Genomic DNA, 27,101 nt, shown 5'->3' on the forward strand with positions numbered 1-27,101 from the left:
CTGGGAAATGTCCTTGACCTCAGAATCTTCCGAGCCCGACTCTTGGTTTGTTTTGCAGTTCTCTGACGAGAGCCTCTCTCATTTTCTGATTGTTCCTTTTCCGTAGCATTTTGTGTTTTATGGGCGCAATATCTTCTTCTCCCTCTCTGAGGATATTAGTTAACGGTTATTTCCAAGTTCCCTCTCCCCTACATTTGTTTCTCTGTCCTCTGAGGGCCTTTTATCTGTTTATTTTGGTCATTGTCTTTCATTTTAAAGGTTTTCCTCTAATGACTGCTGGCCACTGGTAAGTGCTCCCTCATAATAAAGGGCAAGGTGGGAAAAGGCTGGCTGGTGGCAGGGGCCGTCGGCAGGGGGGGCCCACAGTGCAGCACAGACAGGTGCCTCCCGGGCCTGGTTAGGCAGCAGCTGGCCATACCCGTGTCTGCATGTATCACCCCAGCCCACTCCTCATCCCGACCCTTCCCCCATTGCACCTGCCTCCCCCTCCACCCCGCCCACTGCTCATGGGGCTCCTGGCATCCTCCAGTCTACCCAGAGTCCCCTGCCCTCCTGCTTCCAAAATGCAGCAAGTCTCCTCTGAGTTGTCCACCCTCAGAAGGGGCTGTGAGCTCCCATGTCCATCCTCAGAAGGGCTGTGAACCCCCCAGGCACACCCACAGCCCCTTTGCCTCCCGCCAGCTTTTGGCATCTTTGTGTTGATGGAGCATGTGGATGGCGTTCCTCTACGTACCGCGGTCAGGCTTCATTCTAGGAGGTCGCGGGACTTCTGCGTGGTGTGGGGTGTTCAGAAATACCTTCAAATTTAAAAATACCTGTCCCCGATGCCTAAAATTTCACCATTAAAATTCATATTTCCTATTGAGGCATAACAAAGAGTTCTCAAATTTGAAACAGCAGCAGAAGGGGTAAAACATTAAGAGCTCAGCTTCGTTGGGTTGAGCTTCTCAGACTGCATTCCAGGCTGATAGAGAAACGGTTCCCAACCTCAGATCCAGTGTGTGTCCTGTCACACCTCCCACCAAATGCCTCCTTGGTATTTTTCTTTGCCGATTCTTTGTCTTTCATTTAATGCATGTATTTTTAAAAAGACTTCACATAAGTATCTTAAATGGCCAATATTACTTGCTTTTAATACAAATGTAAAGAAAATAAATGAAAATGAAATAGTACTATAAAGTTTGGGTTAGATTGGGAACCCACCAAGAGTATAAGCAGAGTCCTACTCTCTCTTTCTGTGTAAAAAGGGCACAGGGTGGCACCTGGGTGGCTCGATCAGTTAAGCATCAGGCTCAACTCAGGTCATGATCTCATGGTTCATGAGTTTGAGCCCTGCATCGGGCTCTGTGCTGTCAGTGCAGAGCCTGCTTTCAATCCTGTCTTCCTCTCTCTCTGCCCTTCCCTGTCTGTCTGTCTGTCTGTCTGTCTGTCTGTCTCTCTCTTCCTCTGTCTCTCATAAATAAATAAACATTAAAAAAGAATTTTAAATACTGCAGATATAGGGCCGCCAGGTTGAGTCTTGCTTCTTGACATGATCAGGAGAATCTAAAGAGCTGAAATGTCTGGTAGGGTCCTGTCCACATAGCACTCAAAATAATCATACTGGCCACTGGGAATGTTACACACTTTGTGAAACACTGGCTAAGTGGGAATGGAACACAGGCAAGGAAAAAAGTGGTGAAGAGGAGAGTAGAACCAGAGGTCATTGTGATGGTTCTCAAACTTCAGGGTGCAAATCCACGCCAGGAGAGCAGGCCACCGGCCAGGTCTCCAGATCCAGACTTCCTGTGTCTGGGTTGGGGTCCCCGAGTGTGCATGTGTGATCAGCATGCCTGCAGCTGGTCGGTGGAGCCTTCTTTGAGAAACACTGGTCCAGCAGGTGGGGTTGTGGCTAGGAGTCTCTGTGGAGCCCCATTCCAAAGCCCCAGGCTTCATTTCCGTCTCTGGCCCTCTCCGGCATGGGCCCTCAGCACCTTGATGCCCATCCCCAAGTGGAAGACGCTTCGCCTACAGGAGTATGACAGTTCTGCCCAGCCATTGGGAGATCTGGGAGAGGGCAGGTGATAGGCTCTGTGCAGCCAAGTGAAACCACTGGGTAGCTCTGGGCTGTGCTGATAGACCTCAAAGAGACTTCAGGAGTCAATGCTAAGGTCAGTAGGAAAGGAACACCAAGAGGAAGAAACCTCTGGATTCAGCCCGAACCAAGATCTCTCCTCCCCACGTTTGCTGGTCAGTGAGATAACCATGAGGCTGAGAGTACCCAGTTATTGGGATGCTATATGGATCTTTCACTATTCCTTAGGAGATAATTACCAATTATCATTACCTTATGAGATAATTACCAATCTCATAGGCTGGATTCAAACCAGCCTGTGGCGTTAGCTTCTCTACTAGCCTGGCTGCCCCCCACTCTCTGTTCTCCATCTTCCCACACCTCTCACCAGGGTCCCCTTGAACTCCACTACTCAGTCTACAATTCTCTCTGATATCTTTATCCTTAGAGCTCACTGCATGCCTCCTTCCTGACTTCAGGGAAACTGGCTTTTCCTGAACCCCTATTCCTCTCACAACTGTCCAGAGTAGGCAGCTCCCACCCCCACTTCTGTACCCCAAGGTCAAGAGGGCTCTCTCCTCTTCACATAATCCCATGAGAGGGTGTTTGGGGCTGAACTGTGTTCCCTACAAAATTCATATGTTGAAGCTTTAACCCCAGCACCTCAGAATATGACTATATTTGGAGATCAGGCCTTTAAAGAAGTAATTGAGGTAAAATGGGATCTTCAGACTCAGCTCTAATCCAGTCTGACTGGTGTCCTTATGAGAAGAAGATATTTAAACACAGATGCACACAGAGGGATGACCATGTGAGGACACAGAGAGAAGACAGCCATTTATATGCCAGGGAGAGATGCCTTAAGGAAGTCGACCTGCCGACACCTTGATCTTGGACTTCTAGCCTCCATTCCATAATGGGGATATGAAGACACTCTATTAGGAGGACATAAGTTTCTGTTGTCAAGCCCCCTGGTCTGTGGTGTTATGTTGTGGCAGCCCAGCAGACCTATACAGAAGGCTGGTGGTGCTCTGGCACATCCTTAGGGTGATCTTGGAGCTGAATCTGATGCTGGGAACCGCTCAGTGCATGTTCCAGGGACTGATCACGTTAGCACCACTGGGAGTACAGCGGGAGCCACCATCATCCCAGCAGGACATCACAAAACTGCTCACCGTGAGGCTGCCTGAGTCACAGACCCACATTCTCATGCCCAGGGCATCTTCCAAGCCCACTGCTTGGTTATGTTTATTATTCTAGTAAAGCCATCCCAAAATAGATCTGTCCTCCAGCTGGTCACGAGCGATTTCATGGGCTCTTCTCTTATCAAGTAAGATAGAAAATGGAATGAGGTAGGCTGCTTCTGAGCCACCGTGACCCTGTGGCCACACATCCCTCCCTTATGTGTCTAATCCAGACCCTCCTGGCCCCTCCTGAAGTTCTCCAGTGCTAGTCAAGAAAACAAAAGAGGCCAAACTCATGCATTGAAATTATACTATGAGATAGAAGGATGTTGCTCTGAAGATATATGGGAATTGGGGAATTGTACTGATGCTTTGTCTAATTGTGTGAACAGATATTGTAGAGAAAAGCTTCATGTCTCAGGTGAGGGCAACTTAGGGAACCACTCACTAATCAATATGACCTTGAGCCAGCAACTACTCGCCAAGCCTCATTATTTCATAGGAAGCAGGAAGCGCAATTCCCACCTCACAGTGGGACCGGCATCGACTGAGAACCTACTACGTGCAGGTGCCTTTACCTAGGGATGGCCGGGCCACCCAGGGCACCACATTCAGTAGTGCCTGTGCTTGGTATAACATTCTGCTGTAGCCACCTTGAAATTCTTGCTAAGATTTGGACAAGGGCCTTGCATGTTTCTTTTCACACTAGACGCCACCAATTGTGTAGCTACCTCCAGTCATGTAATCCTCACAGTATCCTGCAAAGTGGAGCTTAAGATCTTTGTGGTAAAGAACTTGAGACTTGGAGAAGTTCAGAAGCCTGCTCAATAGCCCAACAGCCTGTTGACAGCATCACCATCACCATCACCACCACCATCATCACCATCACCATCACCATCACCATCACCATCACCAACATTACCTCTGGTAGCTCATGGTCCATAGCTCATCATCATCATCATCATCACCATCACCACCACCGTCACCATCATCGCCATCATCATCACCATCACCACCACCACCACCACCACCATCACCATCACCATCACCACCATCACCATCACCATCACCAACATTATCTCTGGTAGCTCATGGTCCATAGCTCATCATCACCATCACCACCACCACCACCATCATCACCATCATCTCTACCATCACCATCATCATTAACACCATCACCACCACCATCATCACCATCACCGCCATTGTCACCATCACCATCATCTCTGGTAGCCCACCCCTTCCCCAGCTCTCTGCCCATTGCCCAGGACAGATCTTGAACTGCAGTGACACAATGTGAATGACCATATTTATCACCTGTTTTTATTTATTGTCTCTCCCTACTGGCAGGCAACCTCCATGAGAGTAAGAACTTGCCTGGGTTTTGTCCATTCTAGTCCGAGTAGAGAGCAGCACCTGGCACATAGTGAGCTCTGAACACATGTGGTGAGTGCAAGGAATCAATGATTTCTCAAGACTCCATTGCCAGGAACTGTGCTGTCACTTTAGGTCTTTGATCTTAATCTTTACAGCCATCCCTCAAGGAAGGACAAATGTCCCCAGCTGATGGGTGAGGACCGTAAGACTTAGAAAGGTTAAGTCACACTTCTCATCAGTGGCAGAGCCAGACTTTGAACCCACATCTCTCTGGTGCTCGTGAAGGATCAGTTGCTCGTGGTATGCTGGGTCACCTGGGGGTCACAACGAGCAGCAGCCTTGTCATCTGTAGCATGAACCCGAGAAAAATCGCCCCACCCCCAAGGGATTTTAGACTAAATGAGATGATGTGTGTGCAGCATGTAAAAGGTGGTCAATACAGGTTAGATGCTGACCACCTTTGACTCCTGCACGCTTCCCACCGTCCTATACGGAACTGTTACCTCACACCTGCCTTGCCCAGAGGTATAGATTTTAGGAAATGGCACCTACCTGGATTATTTGTAATCAAATTCTGAATTCTTTTTCTGAGAGCTTCTGTGCCCCTGCCTGCCACCACCTTGTGGCTCCCCGATGCCCTTGGGGCCTTGCTAGATAATGTATATATTTTAAGGGATTGCCTCACACAGTTGTAGAGGCACAAGTCCAAAATCTACAGGATGGAGACTCAGTGAAGAGTTACAGTTCAAGTCCAAAACTGTTGTGGAATTTTTTTTTTTTTTTTTTTAGCCAGGGGAAGTCAGACTTCATTCCATTCAGGCCTTCAACTGATCGATGGTTTTCTTATTTCTAAATTACTGAAAAATTTTTGGTGGATTAATTAAGCTCTCAGCATGGTGCCCAGATTAGGCTAATTCTTTTGTATCCACTTTTTTTTTTTTTTTTTTTGAGAGAGAGAGAGAGAGAGAGAGAGAGAATCTTAAGCAGGCTCCATGCTCAGCGCAGACGTGGGGCTTGATCTCACCACCTCGATATCGTGACCTGTGCCAAAATCAAGAGTTGGACGCTTAACCGACCGAGTCACCCAGGTGCTCTTACCCTGTGGCATTTTCAATCCTCACAGCAATCCCGAGAGGGCGTGATGACTGCCCAACCTTACAGAAGAGGAAACTGAGGTTCAGAGAGGTTATGAGCCCCAGGGCCAGCTTGTTTCAGATAGATTTAGGGTCCCTTCCAGGGGTGGCAGACTCGGCCCCTGTGGCTCTTACACCTTTTGGCTGTATGCCCCCTTGGACAAGATACAGAGAGACTGGGCCCTAAAAAGAGTAACTCTTGAAATACTAATTCACTGTAATGCTCCTTGTGTGTGCTGCTTTCTACCCAGGGCTCCCGTGTTCCTAGTGCAACCAGGGAAGGGAAATCCCTCCTCCTTTGTTTCCACCCTGAGCCCTGCCCTCCCCTGTGGGTGGGTGGGTGGGTGTCAGTGCTTTATGCTCGATTCCTCTGCCAGTGGATCAGCATTGCTTTAGAGCTCCGGGAAATCAGTCACTCCTGCATCCACTGTCACTCGTGCACCCCTGCCTCGAGCCAAGGATAGCCTCCCCAACCCCCAGCCCATCAATCAAACTGAACATTCCTGCTCCCAGCGAGCCCCAGGGCTCAGCTTCTGTAACACCAGCATCCCAACTGGTTCCCAAAGGAATCAGAGCCCACCACCGGGGCCCTGTGTTTTAGTGACCCTGTGCGGACACGCCAGGGCTTGTAAGACTAATAAAAGTTCCCCCACAACCCTCCCCTGAACTCAGCCCCCCACCACCCCCCCCCACCCCACCCCCAACCCAATGCGAGCCAATTCAGATATCTGAGTTGCTCCTTTAGCAGAGCAGGGCCTTCAAGCCCCAGGAGGCATCATACCCCCCCCCCCCCACCTAGTGGGGCTTGTCCCCAAAATGCAGGTTCCCAGGCCTCGCCCTCGGAGGCTGAGGCTGCGCCTGGTCTGGGATGGGGATGGGAGGCTGCGTTGGTCCTAAGGATCCTGGTTCCCAAAGTTGCCAGACTGAGGGGCAGTGGTGAGAAACGAGGAAGGGGAATCCGCAGAGGCAGGTGGTCGGGAGCTCCGGGGCTTGCGTCAGCTCCGCCATCCAGACAGCTGTTAACCGAGTGCGTTTTGTGGCAGACGCTGTTTTAGGTGCTGGTGACATACCAGCGTGGGGGGGGGGGGGGGGGCGGGGGGGAGGGGACGTCCCTGCTGTCTGAGGTTTACATCGCAAACAGGAAAGACACACCGAGAGCAAGTGGGTAAGAAGAAGGTCAGGTGGTGATGGGGTATGGAGAGGAATCAAGGAGGGTGAGCGGGAGGGGCCTGCAGAGGGGGGGAGTCACAGGGTATGGGGGACGGGCCTCCAGGCAGGGGACCGCAAGGCCCAGGCTCGGTGGGACCTTGCTGGGCAGACAGCCCCCCTGGCCGAGTGCAGGGAAGGGAGGGGAGGGGAGCGGGCGGATCCTAAGTGGTCTTGCTGCGGGGGAGTCCGGAGAGGGCGGTGAGCTGAGAGCGCCCCCTGTGGCTGCTACGAGGAAGTGCGCGGGGAGGCGGGGCCTCAGGGTTGAGGAGGCGCTCACGTTGGGGGCGGGTGTGAGAAACCGCAGAGCCAGTGGCGTCCCCCCCCCCCACCCCGGCTTTGGGGCAGAAGGTGTTGGGGGTTTGAAGAGAGAAGCATATAACGTAGCCCCCGAAGAGCGAGAGGGAGCAGGTGGGGAGGGTGCCATCAGGGGCCAGGGGGCCGTGGGAAGGGAGTTGAGAGCCAACCCTGGGTCGTGGTTGCTCTTTCCTGCAGCCGTGTTCAGCCGGACGGTGCCGGAGGGCAGCCGCCAGAAAGCAGAAGGTAACTAGGGTCTGGGTTTGGCCTGCTGTACCGGGATCGGGAACTGAGGGTTGGGGGAGTTGGCGTGGATGAGGACGGAGGACTTCTGGCTGTGAGAGCCGGGGACACGGGGCCTGGCGGGTGGACAGTGAGGGGACAGCGAGATCATGAGACTGTGGATGCGGTGGGTGAAAGACCAAAGATTCCGGGCACCCAGCCAGAGTGGCAGGTGCGCTGGAAGGTGGCCGTGGGTGGCCCAGAGCGTGGTGCCTGAGAGGTCGGGGGTGTGACTGTGGGGTGAATGGTGGAGGCAGAGTGGGCACCAAGACCTTTGCGGGACGGGAGGTCAGGGACTGAAGACTAGGTGCCCAGCCACGTGGCTGTTGCATCACGAGACTCACACCTGGGGTGCGTGGCAGGGAGGCAGGGAACTAGGGACTGAGTCCCGCGCAGGGGCCTAACGCAGGGAAGGGAGGAGACAGAGTTGTCGGCCCCAATTTCAACGGCGGTGGAGTTGAGGCAGAAGGAGGGACAGGACAATGGGGAGCCAGGGGACACCTGCCCTCCTCCAGCCTGGAGCCCCCAGGGGTGATGGGAAAGTGTCCACTAGAGAGGACTGGGGTGGGGACAGTGTCCCCGGTGGATAGCCCTTGGGGTTACAGCAGGCAGTGAAGGACATGTTCCAAGGAAGAGCTGAGCTGTGGGTTCTAGAAGGGGCAGCGGAGGGACTGGGAGCCAGGCAGGTTCTGGGGCTCCCTCTCCACTCTTACAAATGGGGTGATTACATCAGGGAAGAGGGAGTTTTCCAGAGGCCCGCCATACTCTGGGCAACTTACCAAACATTATTAGGTTCCATGTTCTTCAACCAGAAACTGGGAATAATGACCCTTGTCCCAGGGCTGTGTGGGGACAAGCTGTGAGGTGCAGTCAGATCACAGCCTTCTTGTTCTCAAGGATCCCCGGGTCATTGCGTCACACTGAGAGTAAAGATAGAAGGTTCTGGTACCCCCCACCTCGCTGCATCCCCCCCATGCCATCCCCCCCCTGTTGTCCACAGTCTCCAGAGACCCCCACCCAACTGTCCGTCTCAAACAGGACCCTCCACTGCTCTCCCCTGATTTTCCCCCAGTGCCATGGTGCACGGTCTGACTCTGCCTGTTTACCTCCTTATGGCTACAATGTAAGCCATTGTTTATTGACTCTGGGTACCTTGTTTTGTTCACTGCCTTACCCTCAGCACCCAGACCATTGCTGTCAGAGGGTGATGTCAATAAATGTGCTGGAATGCCCACAAGAGCTCACATCCGGTGTGACCCCAGAGCCTGGCCCGCTGCGTGGTGGTAAACTGTGGTCTGCAGGGAGGTGGGCTTAGGAAAAGCAAGTTCTCAGCGGTACAGAGAGCACTGGCCTTGGAGACAGATCAACCCTGACCTGAGCCCCATTGAAATGCACCTATTTGTGATTTAGAGAAAGCAGTTGAGCCTCTCATTGTAATAAGAAACACAATTATCTCTTAGGTGTCTTTTAGCCCTGAAATACCTTTGTCAGTGACTCAGATAAAATCCACACTATTAGTTTTATGACAGTTGGGAAAACAAAGTTCAAATCCCACTCGTGGTGCCCTTCACCGGGGGGACCCATGGAAGTCGGCAGGCAGAGGGCTGACCAGGCGGAGACTCAGCAGTGCTCCAGGCACGGGAAGCGTGTGCAGACACGTGGGCAGGTGGGTCAAGAGGCTCTGCCTCACCCAGAATGTGAACCAGAAATGGCCGGAGGTGGGCATCAGAGGAGCTGGGTTCAAATCCAGTTGCTACTTTTTAAAATTTTTGTTAACATTTATTTATTTTTGAGAGAGAGAAAGAGAGGCAGAGTGCAAGCAGGGGCAGAGGCAGAGAGAGGGAGACACAGAGTGCGAAGCAGGCTCCAGGCTCTGAGCTGTCAGCACAGAGTCTGACGCAGGGCTCGAACCCACGAACCACGAGATCATGACCTGAGCTGTACGAAGGGGGAATTGCTGGTGCTCTCTAGACTTCAGTTCCTTGTTCAGAAAGAGAAGATAATGCCAGTTCTCTAGGGCTGTGAGGTGGATTAAGTGAATTACAGAAAGGAAGAGCTTTCATGAACTGTAAAACCGCGCACACCCGAGAGATGCTCCTCATCGTGTTGGTCCGCTCTCCTGTCTTCCTTTCTGCCACATCCTGTTTCCTCTGAACTCCCTCGGGGTGGGGGTAATCATCACCATTTATTGAGCACCTACTATATGCTAGGGACTGAGCCAGGTCTTTTGCGTACATGATTTCTTTTTATCCCCATTTTACGGATGAGGAAAACTGAGACCCAGGTGGTAACAGAGTAAAGATTTAAACCATTGTCCGGGCCCAAACTTTTATCCATCGGCACAGGATGTCTGGGCAAGCGTCCTGTCCTTTTACGCACTTTTCTTGTTTTCCATTTGCCGTGCAGTGGCTCTTGCCTTGAGTTGGCAGTCTGGCGGAGCGTGCTGACTCCGGGACAGACTGTTACAATTTGAATTCTAGGAGCAACTGGAAAGTGATGACGCTGGGTTGGGTGGGTCTCCAAGGTCTTCATGGACCCTTCCTGACCTGACCGGGAACGTGACCCCCTCATTGCGTCTAGGGTGGCATGTTGGGTATGTTGTCAGGCTCACCCGTCCATGAAGGAATTAATTGAACCCGGTGCATCCTTGACCATGTTTGTGAACGCTGAAAGCTTCAAAAACCTCCACGAGATATACTTGGGGATAATTAGCTGAATGCAATTGCCGTAGTAACCAAGTTTACATCCAGGCCCCATGGAGAGACACAGCTCTTGAACTGGATTAATCAATGTCAACCATGCTGGTGTTTGTTCTTTGCAGGCTTCAAGGGAAACGAACAACCCCCACGCATGGTTTGACCGGATGCTCTTTCTCCCCCAGATAATGAAGAGAAAGGAAAATGGCTGGGGTCGCAGCATGAAGTTTTAGCTAGATGCAAGACAGAACTCCCTTACGAGGCTGTGTGCACATTTAAAAAATGCTTCTGTTAAACCAAGACGTGGGTCTCTAACTGGTCTATCCTGGCTCTACCACAGACTGACTGTGGCTCAGGGAAACGTCTCACTGCGCTCAGCCTGTTTGACTATCCGGGACCAGAGGGATCACAATATTGCCCATGTGTATGAGTTCGTGGGGGCTGCCATAGCAAAATAGCCCCAGACAGCGTGGCTTTAAAAAACAGAAATTTACTTTCTCACGGTCCTGGAGGCTGGAAATCTCCTGGAAGATCAAGATTGGTTGTCCTAGGCCTCTATCTCTGGCGTGTACGTGGTTGTCTTTTCCCCGTGTCTTCATAGGATCGCCCCCCCATGCATGTCTTAATCTCCTCTTCTTATAAAGACACCAGTTCAATTGGATTCGGGCCTGGCCTCGTGACCTCATTTTAACTTAATTACTTATTTACAGACCCTGTCTCCAAATACAGTCACATTCTGAGGTCCTAAGGGTCAGTGCTTCAACACCTGACTCTGCAGGGGGACACAATACAGACTGAATCATGCCCCCGCCCCCACAATGCCATGTCTTAATCCCCCCAAACCTGTGAGTGTGACACCTTTATACAGCAAAAGGGACTTTGCATGTGTGACTAAGTTAAGGATCATGAGCTGGGAAAATTATCCTGGATGGTCTAGGTGGGTCCAATATGACCGCAGGTGTCCTTACGAGAAGGAGGCAGGAGGTTCGGAGTCAGGAGAAGGGGGTGTACCTGCGGAGCAAGAGGCTGAGGGGAGGTGAGGAGGGGGAGCCAGTTAAGGAACGTGGGTGCCTCTAGAAGCCGAAGGGCAGGGAAACAGCTTCCCCGCTAGAGCTTCCGGAAGGAACACAGCCCTGTCAACACTTGATTTCAGCCTCTGAAGGCTCATTTTGGACTTCTGGCCCCCAGAACTGTACGAGAAAAAAATCCATTTTGTTTTAGGTCACTAGGTTTGCAGTAACTTGTTATGGCTGCCCCAGAAAGTGCATCGGGTTTATGAGGGCAGATGGGGCCGCACGTGCTACGTGCCCGGAAGAGGCAGCCAGACTGACATCAGTCTGGGGCACGGGGCAGCAGGGAGGGGCCGTGGGCCAACGAGACACTACGTCCCATAAACTGGGTGGCCTGAGACATGAATTGATTCTCGTACGGTTCAAAGTCCAAAATTGGGGCGCCTGGGTGGCTCAGTTAGTTAAGCATCCGACTTTGGCTCAGGTCATGATCTCATGGTTCATGAGTTCGGGCTCCACGTCGGGGTCTGTGCTGACAGCTCGGAGCCTGGAGCCTGCTTCGGATTCTGTGTCTCCCCTCCCTCTCTCTCTGCCCCTCCCCTGCTTGTGCGCTCGCTCTCTCTCTCTCTCTCTCTCTCTCTCTCTCTCAAACATTAAAAAAAAAAAAAATTTAAGTCCAAAATCAAGATGTCAACATGTTTGTTCCTTCTTGGGGCTGAGAGGGAGAACCCAGCCCCTCCCTCTGTCCCGGTGCCTGGCCGTCCCGGGCGACCTTGGCCTGCAGATCTCCTCTGCCGTCTTCACCTCTGTCTTCACATGGCCTTCTCTGTTTGGATGTGAGTCTTTCCCTCTCTCTATACGGACACCAGTTGTTGGGTGTGGGGCTGTCCTCAAGCAGTGCCCCTTCCTCTTCATGACCTCTGCAAAGACACCATTTCCAGATGGCATCCCATTCACAGGTAGACACGAACTTGGGGGACACTCTTTGACCCACGGCAGTAGTGCGGGAGGGGATCGCAGTCGAACCGTGTCCTAAAACCTGTGGGTTGCTGGGTATGGGGGAGGCTGTGCCACTGAGAGACAAGACCGGGGACAGCTGGAGGGCACAGGGCACCACGGGGGTCTGCTCTGCTGGGCCCTGGCCTCTGGCCTCTGGCAGGGCGTGCTAGACGCGTGTCCACGCATGGGCCCGGGTCTGTGACAATCACGCTGTAAGTTGTGTCCTGACGACTGACTTTTCTAGGTTAAAATGTCTCCTCTTCTCCTCCTCCTGCTGTTCAACTACACTGGGGTCCTTGGTAGTTTTCTTTAATGCCCTCGGCTGATGGATGCCCACGTTGACAACCACATCTCAGTGTTCACTTTTTATTTTTGAGATTATGTTAGAACTGGCCAGTGGCACCGGAGGTACCAGAGGGCCATTAAGGGGATTTATGTCAGAAGGGACAGAGTCAGATTTATGCCTTGTAAAGCCATTCGGGTCACAGTAGAAAAGAAGTGCGTCCTCGTGTGCGGGCGTTGTTATAAGGAAACGTGCCCTGCAATACCAGTAATGTAATCGTGTTTATCAAATCAGATGTTTATTACGCGCGTGCTTCTCTGGTTATTACTTACTACTGCCTAGTATCGATTCTGGAAACTCCTGCGTGGTTTGTTTTTTTTTTTTTTTCTCTTGAGATTTGTTTTTTTTCTCTCTCAGGCAGAGAACATTGATCTACAGACCAGGCCACATGCAACTGGGGTCTTATCTGCTAACATGTGAACTCTAACCTTCTGTGAATAGTTCTTTCTTCATCAGTACGATGGGAGCAGTGACATCCACTAGAGATGTGTCAGAACTGAGTGAGGTGACATACGAAATGCTGCCATTGTACTGATGCAGAGTAAGCATGGTCCGTGTTAAAGGCACGAAATGTGCGTGGAATTGCCCCCGGCACGCCGCTAGCTGGGGGATGGGTGCAGGCTCCGCTCAAGCCGGCTAAGACGGAGGTCAGCAGTCAGGGTGACCCCCACCTACCCACCCTGAGCCCCAAAGATGGCTCCTTATCTGCCCCCAGGGCCTGTTGTGTTAGCCCAGCCTGACCTTCGAAGCGTCTGGGCCTCACTCTGCTAACAAAGAGCATGGCACCCATGGGGATGGCCCTGTGCTGACCACTCCCCTGAATCCCCACCGAAATCAAGTGGGTCACGAGTGTCCGGCCAGACCAGAAGCAAAGCCCAGGAATTCGCTTTGCGTCCTAACCCACCTGAAGTTGGCTTCCTCCTCAAATAATGCCCCTCACAGGTGGCCCCCGCCTGCCTCTGTAAGCTCGTCTCCCCTGACCACAGCCTCTGCCGACCCCCCCACCTCCCGGGCCAGGCCAGGTCTGTCCTCCCTGTGCCCAGAGCTGCCCAGATGTCCTCCTTGGTGAACAGCGGGGAGTCACAGGAGTTTCTGGATCAGACGATGGGCTTGTTGAATTTGGGTATTACAACAAAGGGCAGTTTCTGCAAGAGGATATACATCGAGGTGCTTTAACAACACCAAGAATGAAAGTGACACAAGCAAACAAATCCTTGCCGTAACTACGCGGATTGTGTGTCATCCGACTTGGAGTGAGGAAAAGCGGGCCCGCGGTGGCGGGTGGAGCGCCGGGGCCACGGGGCCGGCGAGAGGGGCGCTCAGGACTCGCTTCTTCCCACCTCCACCTGCCACCTCCGTGCACACCTCCCACGTCCGCCTCTGGCGGTGAAATAGCCGCAGCTCTCATTCCCAAACGTGGCCCTTCTTCCATCCGGTTTTTCTTCGTTGCCGCGGAGGATTGCTGACGGAGGGCCTTCTGAAGTCCCTGCAGAGGGACACATGCAGAAATGTCCTTTCCGCCCTCCTTTGCAGTCAGGATCAGAGCCACTTCTGTGCTGTTTTTTTTTTTTTTAAATAGACAGTAAATTTCGTATTAAAAAAATAAATAAAATAAAAATAAAATAGCCCAGCTGACATTTTATGCTTTGTTTTATTTGGGGGCTGGAGAATAATTCAGGAGCAAGAACCAGGTTTTATAGCCTCGCCTGCGTCCTTTCCATCAAAGTGCCATTTTGCCCGGCTCTGAAATTATGGGCCTGTCCTCAGAAAACATCGTCACGGCCTTTCCATCCATGCAGAGCTCCTGATGCGCATTCCGAACGCCCGAGCCCATTTGGAAGGGGATGATGTGCTGGCACGGAGATATCATCAATGAGAAAAATAGAGCGGGAGAGAACGGCCCTGAATCCCGCGGCCCTACGGCTCTGATAAGATGCTCTGCCCATAAAATGCTCTTATTAAATCCCAAGTGACTCGGGCTCTCTGGCTCCTCTGCGTGGCTTTGCCAGAGTCTGCCTGGTGATGCTCCTATGAAAGAGATCGCATTCACTTTCCCAGAAGCCAGGCAATGGGCCCAAGTGCTCCCCAGCTCCATTTAAACAGCAGGGATAGTGACCTGTCGCTTATTTCTGCACTCCTTTGGCACAGGGAGGCCTGCCGTCAGTAGGACCGCGTTGGATTTTCCCAGCAGCAGCCAGAGAGGGGGCGATTTCCATTTTCCCGGTGAGGGAGCAAGGCTCACGTTGCCCTAGATCATAGTGTATCGGTTTTCCATTGCCGGCTAACAAACAGCTACTAATTTAGCAGTTCACACGGTTCACATTTATTCCCTCAGCTTCCGTGGGTCAGGCCCCTGGCATGGCTGAGCTGGCCCGTCTGCTCAGGGTGCCACAAAGCTGCAGACTAGGTACCCACAGGCTGTGCTCGTTCCTGGACCTCCGCCAAGCTCCCACGGTTGTGGACAGACCAGAAGGCGTCCCTGTGGATGCAGGCTGAGCTCCCGTTTTCTCGCTGGCTCTCAGCTGCTGGAGGTACCCGCGACTCCCGCCCTGGGTCCCACGCACATATGACAGTGCCCATCCTCAGAGCCAGCAAGGGAGGATCCTTCACTCCAGCCTGATGGAAACGGAGTCGGCGAGAATGGAATCTTGGGGGTGACACCTGTCTCCTTCGTCACATTCCCTTGGCTGGACCCGCGTCATAGGTCAGATGATCCGCTCTCTCTCAGACAGAGTCGGCCACCTCACCTGCAAAATGAGGACTTGCTCCCAGGTTGCCCGTGACTGATGCTTTCTTGATGTTAACCTAACGTCAGGTCTTCTGGAAGTCCTTCTGTGACCTCCCACCAACAGCAGGACCGCTTTTGGTTTCTGGATGTTCAAAGCACTCGTCCCAACTTGTGACGGGTCATTTATTCACGAGCTTCCTGGCCCGTCTCCCTTCCTGGAGCTCAAGCTCCATTCAGCTGGATCCGTCTTGTTTGCTCTTGTGTCCCCCGTGACCACAGAGGGGACACCCCATAAATGCTGGAGAACCGTTGACTCACCTCCAGGCTAAGAGCCGGCACAGAGGGAACGTGTGCATGTGTCAGATTTACCCCGCAGCATGAAGGGCGCGGGAGCACAGGCAGGGGTCACCCTGGTGGGTGGCCCCAGGGGGCAGGGCTGGGAGCCCAGGCTGTCTGCTCCTGAGAAGGACTCACCGGACAGATAGCCTCTCTCTCTTGTTTGCCAGGCTGCTCACCTCTGTGCCCTGTTCGGTCCTCTTGACGTGAGAGATGGTGAACGGGGCTTTTCACTCTGTGGGCAGTGGCCTGTCTGAGGTCACCCTGTGGTCTGTGGGGGACCCCGGCTGCCACTGGAGACCGGCCAGCCCCCTCCGTCAGCTCCCCTTCTGCCGGTTGTGTCAGCTTCCTAATTACCACAAAACCTGTGGCATAAAACGACATGAATTTATTATCTCACACTTCTGGCCAGAAGACTGAAATTAAGGTGTCAGCCACACCGAGTCTCTCCGGAAGCTCTGGGGAGACATCTTTCCTGCTTCTCCCAGCTTCTGGTGGCTCCTGGTGCTGCTGGGCTTATGGCCACGTCTCTCCAAATGCTGGCCGTGTCTTCACAAGCTCTTCTGTCCTTCATGTCTGTGTGTCCAAATCTCCCTCCCCTCTCTCTTGTAAAGACAGAAACCATTGGACTGAGGACCCCCCTAAACCCAAGATGGTTTTATCTTGGGATCCTTAACTAATTCCACCCGCAAAGGTGGCGTTTCCAAATAAAGTCACATTCTCAAGTTCTGGGTAGATACGAATATTGGGAGGACACTATTCACCCCACTCCACGAGGTGACGTCTCCTTAGGTCTGCCCCCATCTCGCGTTGGCTCTGACACCCTGATCCCTACTGTCTGAATGCACCTGGCTGTTGCTTCTCCAGCAGCCCCCTTCAGTCTTCCCCGGCTTCGTGGCCTCACTCACTCCTGCACTACAGCATCTATGCTGCTGAGGCACGTGGCACCCAGCCCACGCGTGTCTCAGCCCCATGGATTCTGAGCTTCGTGTGGGAGGGACTGTGTGCTGAGTCCCTGCAACCCCAGCTCTCGGGCGTTTGCAAAATGTTGGTGGGAAGAAAAGGAAGAGGAGGAGGAGAGAGAGAGGGAGGAAGAGAAGGGGGTAGGTGCAAAGCCCCGAGAGAGCACCTTTAGCATCAGAGGAGGCCATGGTCCCTGCAAGCATTTTGGGGCTTATGCTCCGTGGGCCACAGCCACCTCCTCCCCCATCCCCACCCCCCAAACAAGGTCACGCCAGGCCTTACAAGATTGCTTTAACATTCTCTGTTCTGTCTCCTTTTTTTTTTTTTTTTTTTAATGCTTATTTATTTTGGGGAGAGAGAGAGAGAGAGAGAGAGAGAGAGAGAGAGAGAGAGACTGTGAGCGGGGGAGGGGCAGACAGAGAGGGAGACACAGAATCCGAAGCAGCTCCAGGCTCCGAGCTGTCAGCCCAGAGCCCGATGCGGGGTGCAAACCCATGAACTGCGAGATCATGACACAAGTCGAAGTTGGACACTTAACTGACTAAGCCACCCAGGCGCCCCTCTCCATTCTTGACAAGTACTTAGTTCCCCTTTTCTTTTTTTTTTTTAACATGAAATTTACTGTCAAATTGGTTTCCATACAACACTCAGTGCTCACCAACAGGTGCCCTCCTCAATGCCCATCACCCACTTTCCCCTCCCTCCCACCCCCCCCATCAACCCTCAGTTTATACTCAGTTTTTAAGAGTCTCTTATGGTTTGGCTCTCTCCCTCTCTAACTTTTTTTTTTTTCTTTCCCCTCCCCCACGGTCTTCTTTTAAGTTTCTCAGGATCCACATAAGAGTGAAAACATACGGTATCTGTCTTTCTCTGTATGATTTATTTCACTTAGCATAACACTCTCCAGTTCATCCACGTTGCTACAAAAGGCCATATTTCATTCTTTCTCATTGTCACGTAGTATTCCATTGCGTATACAAACCACAATTTCTTTATCCATTCATCAGTTGACGGAAATTTTAGCTCTTTCCATAATTTGGCTGTTGTTGAAAGTGCTGGGGTACAAGTGCCCCTATGCATCAGTACTCCTGTATCCCTTGGGTAAATTCCTAGCAGCGCTATTGCTGGGTCATAGGTAGATCTATTTTTAATTTTTTGAGGAACCTCCACACTGTTTTCCAGAGTGACTGCACCAGTTTGCATTCCCACCTGCAGTGCAAGAGGGTTCCCGTTTCTCCACATCCTCTCCAGCATCTATGGTCTCCTGATATGTTCGTTTTGGCCACTCTGGTGTGAGGTGATATCTGAGTGTGGTTTTGATTTGTATTTCCCTGATGAGGAGTGACGTTGAGCATCTTTTCATGTGCCTGTTGGCCATCTAGATGTCTTCTTTAGGAAAGTGTCTATTCATGTCTTCTGCCCATTTCTTCACTGGATTATTTGTTTTTCAGGTGTGGAGTTTGGTGAGTTCTTTATAGATTTTGGATACTAGCCCTTTGTCTGATATGCCATTTGCAAATATCTTTTCCCATTCTTCCGGTTGCCTTTTAGTTTTGTTGATTGTTTCCTTTGCAGTGCAGAAGCTTTTTATCTTCATGAGGTCCCAATAGCTCATTTTTGCTTTTAATTCCCTTGCCTTTGGAGATGGGTCTAGCAAGAAATTGCTGCGGCTGAGGTCAGAGAGGTCTTTTCCTGCTTTCTCCTCTAGGGTTTTGATGGTTTCCTGTCTCACATTCAGGTCCTTTATCCATTTTGAGTTTATTTTTGTGGATGGTGTAAGAAAGTGGTCTAGTTTCATTCTTCTGCATGTTGCTGTCCAGTTCTCCCAGCACCATTTGTTAAAGACACTGTGTTTTTTCCATTGGATGTTCTTTCCTGCTTTGTCAAAGATGAGTTGGCCATACTTTTGTGGGTCCAATTCTGGAGTCTCTATTCCATTGGTCTATGTGTCTGTTTTTGTGCCAATACCATGCTGTCTTAATGATTACAGCTTTATAGTAGAGGCTGAAGTCTGGGATTGTGATGTCTCCCACTTTGGTCATCTTCTTCAGTATTACTTTGGCTATTCATAGCTGAGAACTACCCTGATCTGGGGAAGGAAAAAGGCATTGAAATCCAAGAGACACAGAGAACTCCCTTCAGACGTAACTTGAATCAAACTTCTGCACGACATATCATAGTGAAACTGGCAAAATACAAGGACAGAGAGAAAATTCTGAAAGCAGCTAGGGATAAACACGCTCTAACATATAAAGGGAGACCAATAAGACTAGTGGCAGACCTATCTACTGAAATTTGGCAGGCCAGAAAGGAATGGCAGAAAATCTTCAATGTGATGAACAGAAAAAATATGCAGCTGAGAATGCTTTATCCAGCAAGTCTGTCATTCAGAATAGAAGGAGAGATAAAGGTCTTCCCAAACAAACAAAAACTGAAGGAATTCATCACAACTAAACCAGCCTTACCAGAGATCCTAAGGGGGATTCTGTGAGTGAAATGTTGCAAGGACCACAAAGGACCAGAGACATCACTACAAGCATGAAACCTACAGACATCACAATGACTCTAAACCCATATCTTTCTATAATAACACTGAATATAAATGCACTAAATGCTCCAATCAAAAGACATAGGGTATCAAAATGGATTTTTTTTAAAAAGACCTATCTATTTGCTGTCTACAAGAGACTCATTTTAGACCTGAGGACACCTTCAGATTGAAAGTGAGGGGATGGAGAACTATCTATCATGCTATTGGAAGTCAAAAGAAAGCTGGAGTAGCCATACTTATATCAGACAAACTAGACTTTAAAGACTGTAACAAGAGATGAAGAAGGGCATTATATATTAATTACAGGATCTATCCATCAGGAAGAGCTAACAATTACAAATGTCTGTGTGCCGGATACAGGAGCCCCCAAATACATAAAACAATCACAAACATAAGCAACCTTATTGATAAGAATGTGGTAATTGCAGGGGACTTTAATACCCCACTTACATGGGATCTAGATGGATAGGTCATCTAGACACAGGATCAATAAAGAAACAAGGGCCCTGAATGATACATTGGATCAGATGGACTTGACAGATACATTTAGAACTCTGGATCCCAAAGCAACAGAATATACTTTCTTCTCAAGTGCACGTGGAACATTCTCCAAGATAGACCACATACTGGGTCACAAACCAGCCCTTAATAAGTATAAAAGAATTGAGATTTTACCATGCACATTTCAGACCACAATGCTATGAAACTTGAAATCAACCACAGGAAAAAGTCTGGAAAACCTCCAAAAGCATGGAGGTTAAAGAACACCCTACAAAAGAATGAATGGGTCAACCAGGCAATTAGAGAAGAAATTTAAAAATATATGGAAACAAAGGAAAATGAAAATACAACAATTCAAACGCTTTGGGATGCAGCGAAGGCAGTCCTGAGAGGAAAATACATTGCAATCCAGGCCTATCTCAAGAAACAAGAAAAATCCCAAATACAAAATCTAACAGCACACCTAAAGGAACTAGAAGCAGAACAGCAAATAAACCCCAAACCCAGCAGACAAAGAGAAATAATAAAGATCAGAGCAGAAATAAACAATATAGAATCTAAAAAAAACTGTAGAGCAGATCAGTGAAACCAAGAGTTGGCTTTTTGAAAAAATAAACGAAATTGATAAACCTCTAGCCAGGCTTCTCAAAAAGAAAAGGGAGATGACCCAAATAGATAAAATCATGAATGAAAATGGAATTATTACAACCAATCCCTCAGAAATACAAGCAATTATCAGGGAATACTATGAAAAATTATATGCCAACAAACTGGACAACCTAGAAGAAATGGACAAATTCCTAGGCACCCACACACTTCCAAAACTCAAACAGGAAGAAATAGAAAACTTGAACAGACCCATAACCAGCAAAGAAATTGAGTCAGTCATCAAAAATCTCCCAACAAATAAGAGTCCAGGACCAGATGGCTTCCCTGGGGAATTCTACTCTACCAGACATTTAAAGCAGAGATAATACCTATCCTTCTCAAGCTGTTCCAAAAATTAGAAAGGGAAGGAAAACTTCCAGACTCATTCTATGAAGCCAGCATTACTTGGATTCCTAAACCAGACAGAGACCCAGCAAAAAAAGAGAACTACAGGCCAATATCCCTGATGAATATGGATGCAAAAATTCTCAATAAGATACTAGCAAATCGAATTCAACAGCATGTAAAAAGAATTATTCACCATGATCAAGTGGGATTCATTCCTGGGATGCAGGGCTGGTTCAACATTCGCAAATAGTTCCCCTTTTCTTGAGAGCCCTACTGGGAGGCTCCGTGTGTGGGTACCAAGTGTTTGTTGGTTTGAAGCACAAACCCTTGACCCTGGGTCTTCTGCCCTTTGTTTTAATTTCATAAGTTTTCAAGCTTATCCTTCCCATGGGGATTCCATGAATCATCTCTGTCCACTGTGGATGTTTTGTGAACTCGGCAGTGGTGGGGGCAGGGCGGTGAATTCCATTTTCAGAATGCTCATCAATATTCAAGGCTCGAAAAGTCACAGTGGAACTAAAAGTTTAAATATATAGGTTGAGTGTTTCTTTCGTCCCCAAAGCCATAGACACTGCACCGCATGATTACAAATAACCAGCGTCTGTTTTCAGGTACAGTTACTAGTTAATAAACTCAGGAGCAAATGTTTTCTATTTTGAAGCAAGTTGTTATTAGTCTCAGAGGATTGGACATTTATTATAAACGAATGAGTGGGGTTTGCATTTCTAAAGGCTGTGGTTTCAATACCGAGCTTCGGGGAGTGTATGCATGTTCATGATAAGTACATCGGGGCTGAAGATGTCAATTGAGTTTCTCAAAGGCTTTTGTTGTTGTTGTTGTTACATTTATTCTTCCATTCCTCCCTCATCCGTGTTTCCTGTGTGTTGACAAAGACTCCTCATCCTCAACCAAACTTCATGCAGGCTCTTCTCTGAGTTCTTCTGCCACTCGTCCTCCGCTTTCGGGCTTTGTCGTTCACCTTTGCATTGTCCAGTCTTAGGGAGGACCGTGATGTTGGTTTTGCCAGAAGCGTCCATCCTCCACATCTGGTCAGGTGCCTCATCCCCCAGGTGATGTCCAGTGCCCCAGCCTGCCTTTGGCAAGAGTCCTCTAGCAGGTGGCTTTACCCAGAATCCCCCTCCCTTGATGTTTCCAGTTAGTAACTTTGCATCCATGACCCCCACCTGCTCCTTGGCTGTAAATTCCCGCTTTGTCCGTGATGCGTTCAGAATTGAGGCCAGGTCTCCCCTGCTGCAATTGTCCTGAGTATAGTCTGTTCTTGCACGCTGACTACTGTCCAGCTCTGATTTTTCTCTGACAGAGTCTACTGACGACAGGCATCGTGCTAGGCACGTGGTGCAGAGGTGAAGAAGGCAAGCTCCTGCCTTGAATAAGCGTGACTTGGAGTCGGAAGCCCTTCGCTGTAATGGCGATGTTCGGCAGAACTTTCCAGAAAGTCGCCCGCCCCCACCCTAAAAAAGACCAGCAAACTTTCTCCCCAAAGGATCAGATAATAAACATTTTAGGCTTTCGGGGCCACATCAGTCTCTGTAGTACATCCTTTTGGTTTTGCTTTTTGTGTGTGTCTTGTTTTGTTTTTATGACTCCTGAGAGATGTAAAAGCCCTTCTTAGCCTCGAAAGCTGCACAAAAACTGGCTGAGGGCTGGGTGTGGCTGATCTCTGACCTAAACAAGTTGACAGTCTTCCTGAACCTCCTTCCCGTGTCTGTAGAGCAGAGACCATCACCCCCAGGGGGGTTGCATAACAAGGTGGGAGGGCTACAGTCCATCAGGAGGGGGGAGCGTCTATGCAGGTGCTCAATGAGCAGATACTCCTAGGAGTCTCAAAACCAGAAATTGCCAAGAACATTCAGGAAGAAGGCATTCCCACAGTCGACTTGCAGTTCCAGGAAACGAGAAGGAAGCAAGAGCACAGGTGCTCTATCATCATAGTAATTACTCCCCTGCTCCCTGAGATGTCGTGCCGAGGGAGAGACAGGCATGCTGGGTGTTGTCAGGCGTTTGTCCCCAAGTGTCATGTTTGTTATGTGCTCATCAATAGACTCCAGGAATCACATTTTCAGCCTCTTTGTTTTCTCTTACAGAGACATCAAGCCAGACAACATACTGCTGGATGAACACGGTAAGCCTGTTACGTGTGTTTTATAGGGACACTTGCAGCGGGGAGTTTGAGGCTCTGGGAAACCGGGGTCCTGGGGCGTTGGATTTGAGGGTTGGCTAGAAAGCCTTTTTTGGTTCAGTTCTGGTGGGTGAACATCTGTGTAATTTCCGGTCCGTGTCCTGAGCAGTGAGCCGAGCCCAACGTATTTGAAGGTTTCATGGCCGACCGCATAGCTGTTCTTGTCCTGATGTGAGGAGGACGGGGCAGAGGTGGGAATGAGATGTAGGGCTGGAGAGCTCCCCCACCTGTGGACCTGCGGCTTCAGGAAACGTGCTTACCTCTCCGGGCCTCAAGCTCGTCTTCTGTAAAACATAAAATGGTGTCCGCCTTCCAGATTCTCACGGAGATCAAAGGGCATCATATGTGCCTCGCGAGCCAGAAATCAGTAATCCGTAATCCACCACGCTTTCCCTCATCCTGGCTTCTCGAGCTTTCATGTGCGTATAGACCCTGATTCAGTAAGTCTCAAGTGGGGCCCGGATTCTGCATTTTAAGAGCTCCCAGGTGAAGCCAACGCTAGTGGTCGGTGGACCCCATTTGGAGAAGGAGGGCTGCCTATGTCCAACTTTGGTCTCCTGGGAATCTCTGCGGGGACTTGGTAAGAATTAAAGGCCATTCCCTGTCTTGCTTCGGCAGGCCTGGGCCTCTGTGCTTTGGCTCACTCCCAGGGATGTGACGCCCATCAGAGTCGGCCCGTAAGTCCAGGGCGTGGCCCAACAATGCACAGTTCGGCCGATCTGACAGTCACCTGTAGCCTTGAACACTGACTTTGCTGACATGGCTTTGGGGCCTCAGCCCCCAAGGGCTTTGGGGAAGACGGGGTGGAGTCAGCAGCTGGGGAGTTTTCTGAGGTGCTCCTGTATCGTGCAGGGGTGAGACTGCTGCCTCTTCTACGCAGCTCCTCCCAGCCTCCCTCCCCGACCCCAGGAGGTGGAGGCTGTGGCTCCTTCTAGAAGCCTCTCTGGAAGCCTGTTTGTGTCACCGGTGAGGCTCAGGGAATCCTACCTTATTGTGTAAGCTCCTTGGTATCAGGAGGTGGAGAGCAGGAGTGGTGGAACCTGGGCTCGAACCTCCTGCCAGAAGCTGAAACCGGCCTGGGTGCTTTGGGGCGGTGGGTCGAAATGCCTGTGCTCCGGACCGGAGGGTCAGTGATGACCTCAGGACACCAGGGGGCCTGAGCAGAGCTGAGGATACAGGTCACGGCTCCAGTGAGTGTATACAAGTCAGGGTCCCCGGATGTGGAGCTCAGCTGACCCCCCGGCTCTCCGTGTGTCTTCGGCAAGTTACTCCACCTCTGTGAGCCCTGGCTTTCCCAGCGGTAAGGCAGAAGCGGGGTGGCGTGGCGGGCACGGCGACCGTGGAAGACAGACAGTGAGGGTCCGCCCCTGTCACGCCAGCAGGACCTAAAAGGTGCTCCCTCAGCCGCTCCCTGCCCCTTCTCTGCTCAGGGCAGGGTGGGTGGGATCACAGAGGCAGGTGAACACGACTTAACCGGAAGAACTCAGCCATTTTATCTGTGAGGAAATGAGACCCAGGCCTGTGCGACTCCACAGTTCATACGTGATCTGGCCACTGGTTCCTGTGGCCACTGCGCGCAGAGACGCAGGCATGCAGCCTTCCCTGTGTCTCCTTGTTCCTGAGCTCTGGATCTCCATCCATCCCTCTCCTCCTTCCCTTTTACGCTCATTCTCAGCTCTCCACTCGGCCCCTTTCCCCTCTCCTTCCAGACCAGACCTACCCCCCCCCCAGATCTCTGAGCGCCCCATTCTTCACCCCTCCCACATGGTTTCACGTGTCCTGACCCTGCCTCTGGCTTTGCAGCATCCCACACACTCCCCAAGGGCCTGTGGACCGACCTTCTTGACCCTTCTCTAAGCTCCTGTTTGACAGGGCCGTCTCCTCTTGGTGTTGAGACCCAGCGCTGAAACACTACTTCATACTAAAGAGTGAATGACACCTTCCCCCACCTCCAACTTTTAACATTCCTTTTAACTGCCTTTTCAGGCAGTGCAGGAGGGAAATCAAGGAGCGGGGAATTCTCTACAAAACACACAGGTCTTCTCCCTAAGAGCCTGTGGCCATGGTCCCTCTTTTCCTGATTTACATTAGGAGCCACTCGTCAGCTTTTTTTCCCTCTTAGTTATTGTTGCCTTTAACTGTACTGAGGTGTGACTGGCAAAGAAGACTTGTATATGCTGAGGTTGCACAATGTGATTTTTTTAAAGGTGTACAACACGGTGCTTTAATGTAGGTATACATTTTGAAATGATTAGCCCAATCACGTTAGTTAACATAATCCATCACCTCATCTTTGTATTTTGTGTATGGTAACATTTAAGATTCACCTTCTTAGCTGAGTTCAAAAATACAATCGAGTGTTCCGAGCCACAGTCGCCAGGATGAACATTAGATCCCCTAACCTTGTGCTAATTGCATTACAAAAAAAGTTTACAAAACGGATGCTCGTGTTGCTATTTAAAGAGTCTGACCGTGGATCTCATCGACGGTTTTCCCCGTTGGCTGTGTTTACAATGGAATATAAACATAAGGAAATACACGCATTCACAGTTTCTTAGTAACGTTCAAGTTCTGCTGGTTACACAAAATCCGAGGCTCTCAGACGAGCTTTTCTGCTCCCTCAGTGTCTCCTATGCTTTTTCTGATCCTTCAGACTGGGTTTAATCCTTCCAGACAGGCACTGGCATTCTGTCCTGAGACTTGGGGTCTCTTGGCCAGCAGCAAAGGCAGAGACAGATCATACCTGGAGCAAAATGAAGTTGAAGGCAGGTAGAACATCTTAGGGGAGTGCGGGGAGGAGTGTCGGGCGTGCGTGAGGCCTGAGGACAAACAGCTCAAGGAAATGGGGTCTTAAAGTTGCAAAGGGGACGGGGAGGGGGAGGGTTACGTCCTTTCCTATTGGGAAAATAATGCTGCGCAATCAATAACTGCATGACTTTAATGCACAAACAGGAAGCATCTAGTAAGCTCCCAGGTCTGCGGGGGTTAAGCTCTTACAGGCAGGGCTACATCCTAAGACTGAGGTCAGGTGGGGTCAGCCAGGCTGGTGACGTTGGCCGTGCTCATGCCTGAGGGTTGCCTGCTTCCGGCTGGCACATCCCGGCCTTGGCGGGGCAACTCAGCCCTGCCCCTCCCGACTCTCCCTCCAGCAGCCCAGCCCTGCGTGGCCTCTCAAGGCTGCAGTAGAAACGGGGGCACGGAAAGCCCGGCCCCTCGAGCTCACCCCTGTGTCACATTTGCTCCCGTCCCAGGGGGCACAGCGTGTCATGGGCCGACCTAGAGGAGGGGTGGGGGCACCGCACGGTGCATGGCTACATGGGGGAGACAGCAGGGGAAGAGCTGTGTGAACTGATGCCGTTCTCTGGAGGAAGCAGGTGGAAACGGGAAAGCTGCCGGCACGGGTGGGCCAGTGAGTCTTGCCACCTGAGTCTTTCCCGGGCTTCGCCAAGGATGAGCAAAGAGTCAAGCGTCAGAAAACCCTGCCTTTCTGCCTGGGTGTCCCTGAGGGCCCTGGTTCGGCATTCGCTGCTGTTGACTGAGTTCTGGAAAGCGACACCTTCGCTTTTGCGCACCTGCCATAGGCTGCCCGTCGTGCCAGGTGATCCAAAGGACATAGGCCGAGCCCCACCCACGGAAGTGATTCCTCTTGCAGGAGATGGTGGTGCGCGGGGGGATTTTCAAGGTACCTGGTGGTTCTGAGGTCAGTGCTGGGCCAGGGCAGGGGCCGGGCCGTGCGAAAGCAGAGGGACTGGGCTGCGGGCTTCCTGGGTCCTGCTGTGTGAGGAGGGGGTTCACAGGGCACTTGGGGGCGAGTGGGGACGAGTGGGGACGCTCCGCAGGAGGCCATGAGACCCCACACAGTTCACGCTTTCACAACTGGTGGTGGAGGGTGGAGCTCACGTGGGCAGGAGACACCTGCCCTCAATCTTGGGCATCAGGTGACACAGCAGCCACGGCAGCCGAGTTTGCTTTCCTCTCCTTGTATTAACCGTGCCTTTTCTTCCTGACTTCTGATGCCCGACTTCTTCACACTCAGGGCCACTATCCACCTGCCCCAGTCACCCCAGGGCCAGGCCCCAGACGAGCAGAGACGGTCCCTGCACCCCAGAGCTGCTGAAATCATGCAGGCCGACCAGTCCTAACCCTGCCTGCCCTGCCTCACTCACTCCTTCCCACAGAAACCACCAGAAAGCCCCCTGCCCACGTTTTCGCCCTTCTCCCTCAGCCTCGCGGCCGACCCTGATCT

The 27,101-nt window shown here is 51.0% G+C and overlaps 1 protein-coding gene across 12 annotated transcripts in view; it reads left to right on the forward strand.

Moving 5' to 3' along the window:
* STK32B (serine/threonine kinase 32B) overlaps nt 1-27,101 on the forward strand; it is a 394,515-nt gene that overhangs the window by 294,783 nt on the left and 72,631 nt on the right. For 10 of the 12 annotated variants that reach the window (XM_045474577.1, XM_045474578.1, XM_045474576.1 and 7 more), the window contains one exon: nt 22,761-22,798. In XM_045474577.1, coding sequence (XP_045330533.1) covers nt 22,761-22,798 — 38 coding nt within the window. Of the gene's footprint in view, nt 1-22,760; nt 22,799-25,942; nt 26,538-27,101 lie in introns of those variants that run through there. The other 2 variants (XM_045474580.1, XM_045474583.1) reach the window with 2 other exon arrangements.

Source organism: Leopardus geoffroyi, chromosome B1 (assembly GCF_018350155.1).
Source record: "Leopardus geoffroyi isolate Oge1 chromosome B1, O.geoffroyi_Oge1_pat1.0, whole genome shotgun sequence".
Taxonomy (NCBI): domain Eukaryota; kingdom Metazoa; phylum Chordata; class Mammalia; order Carnivora; family Felidae; genus Leopardus; species Leopardus geoffroyi.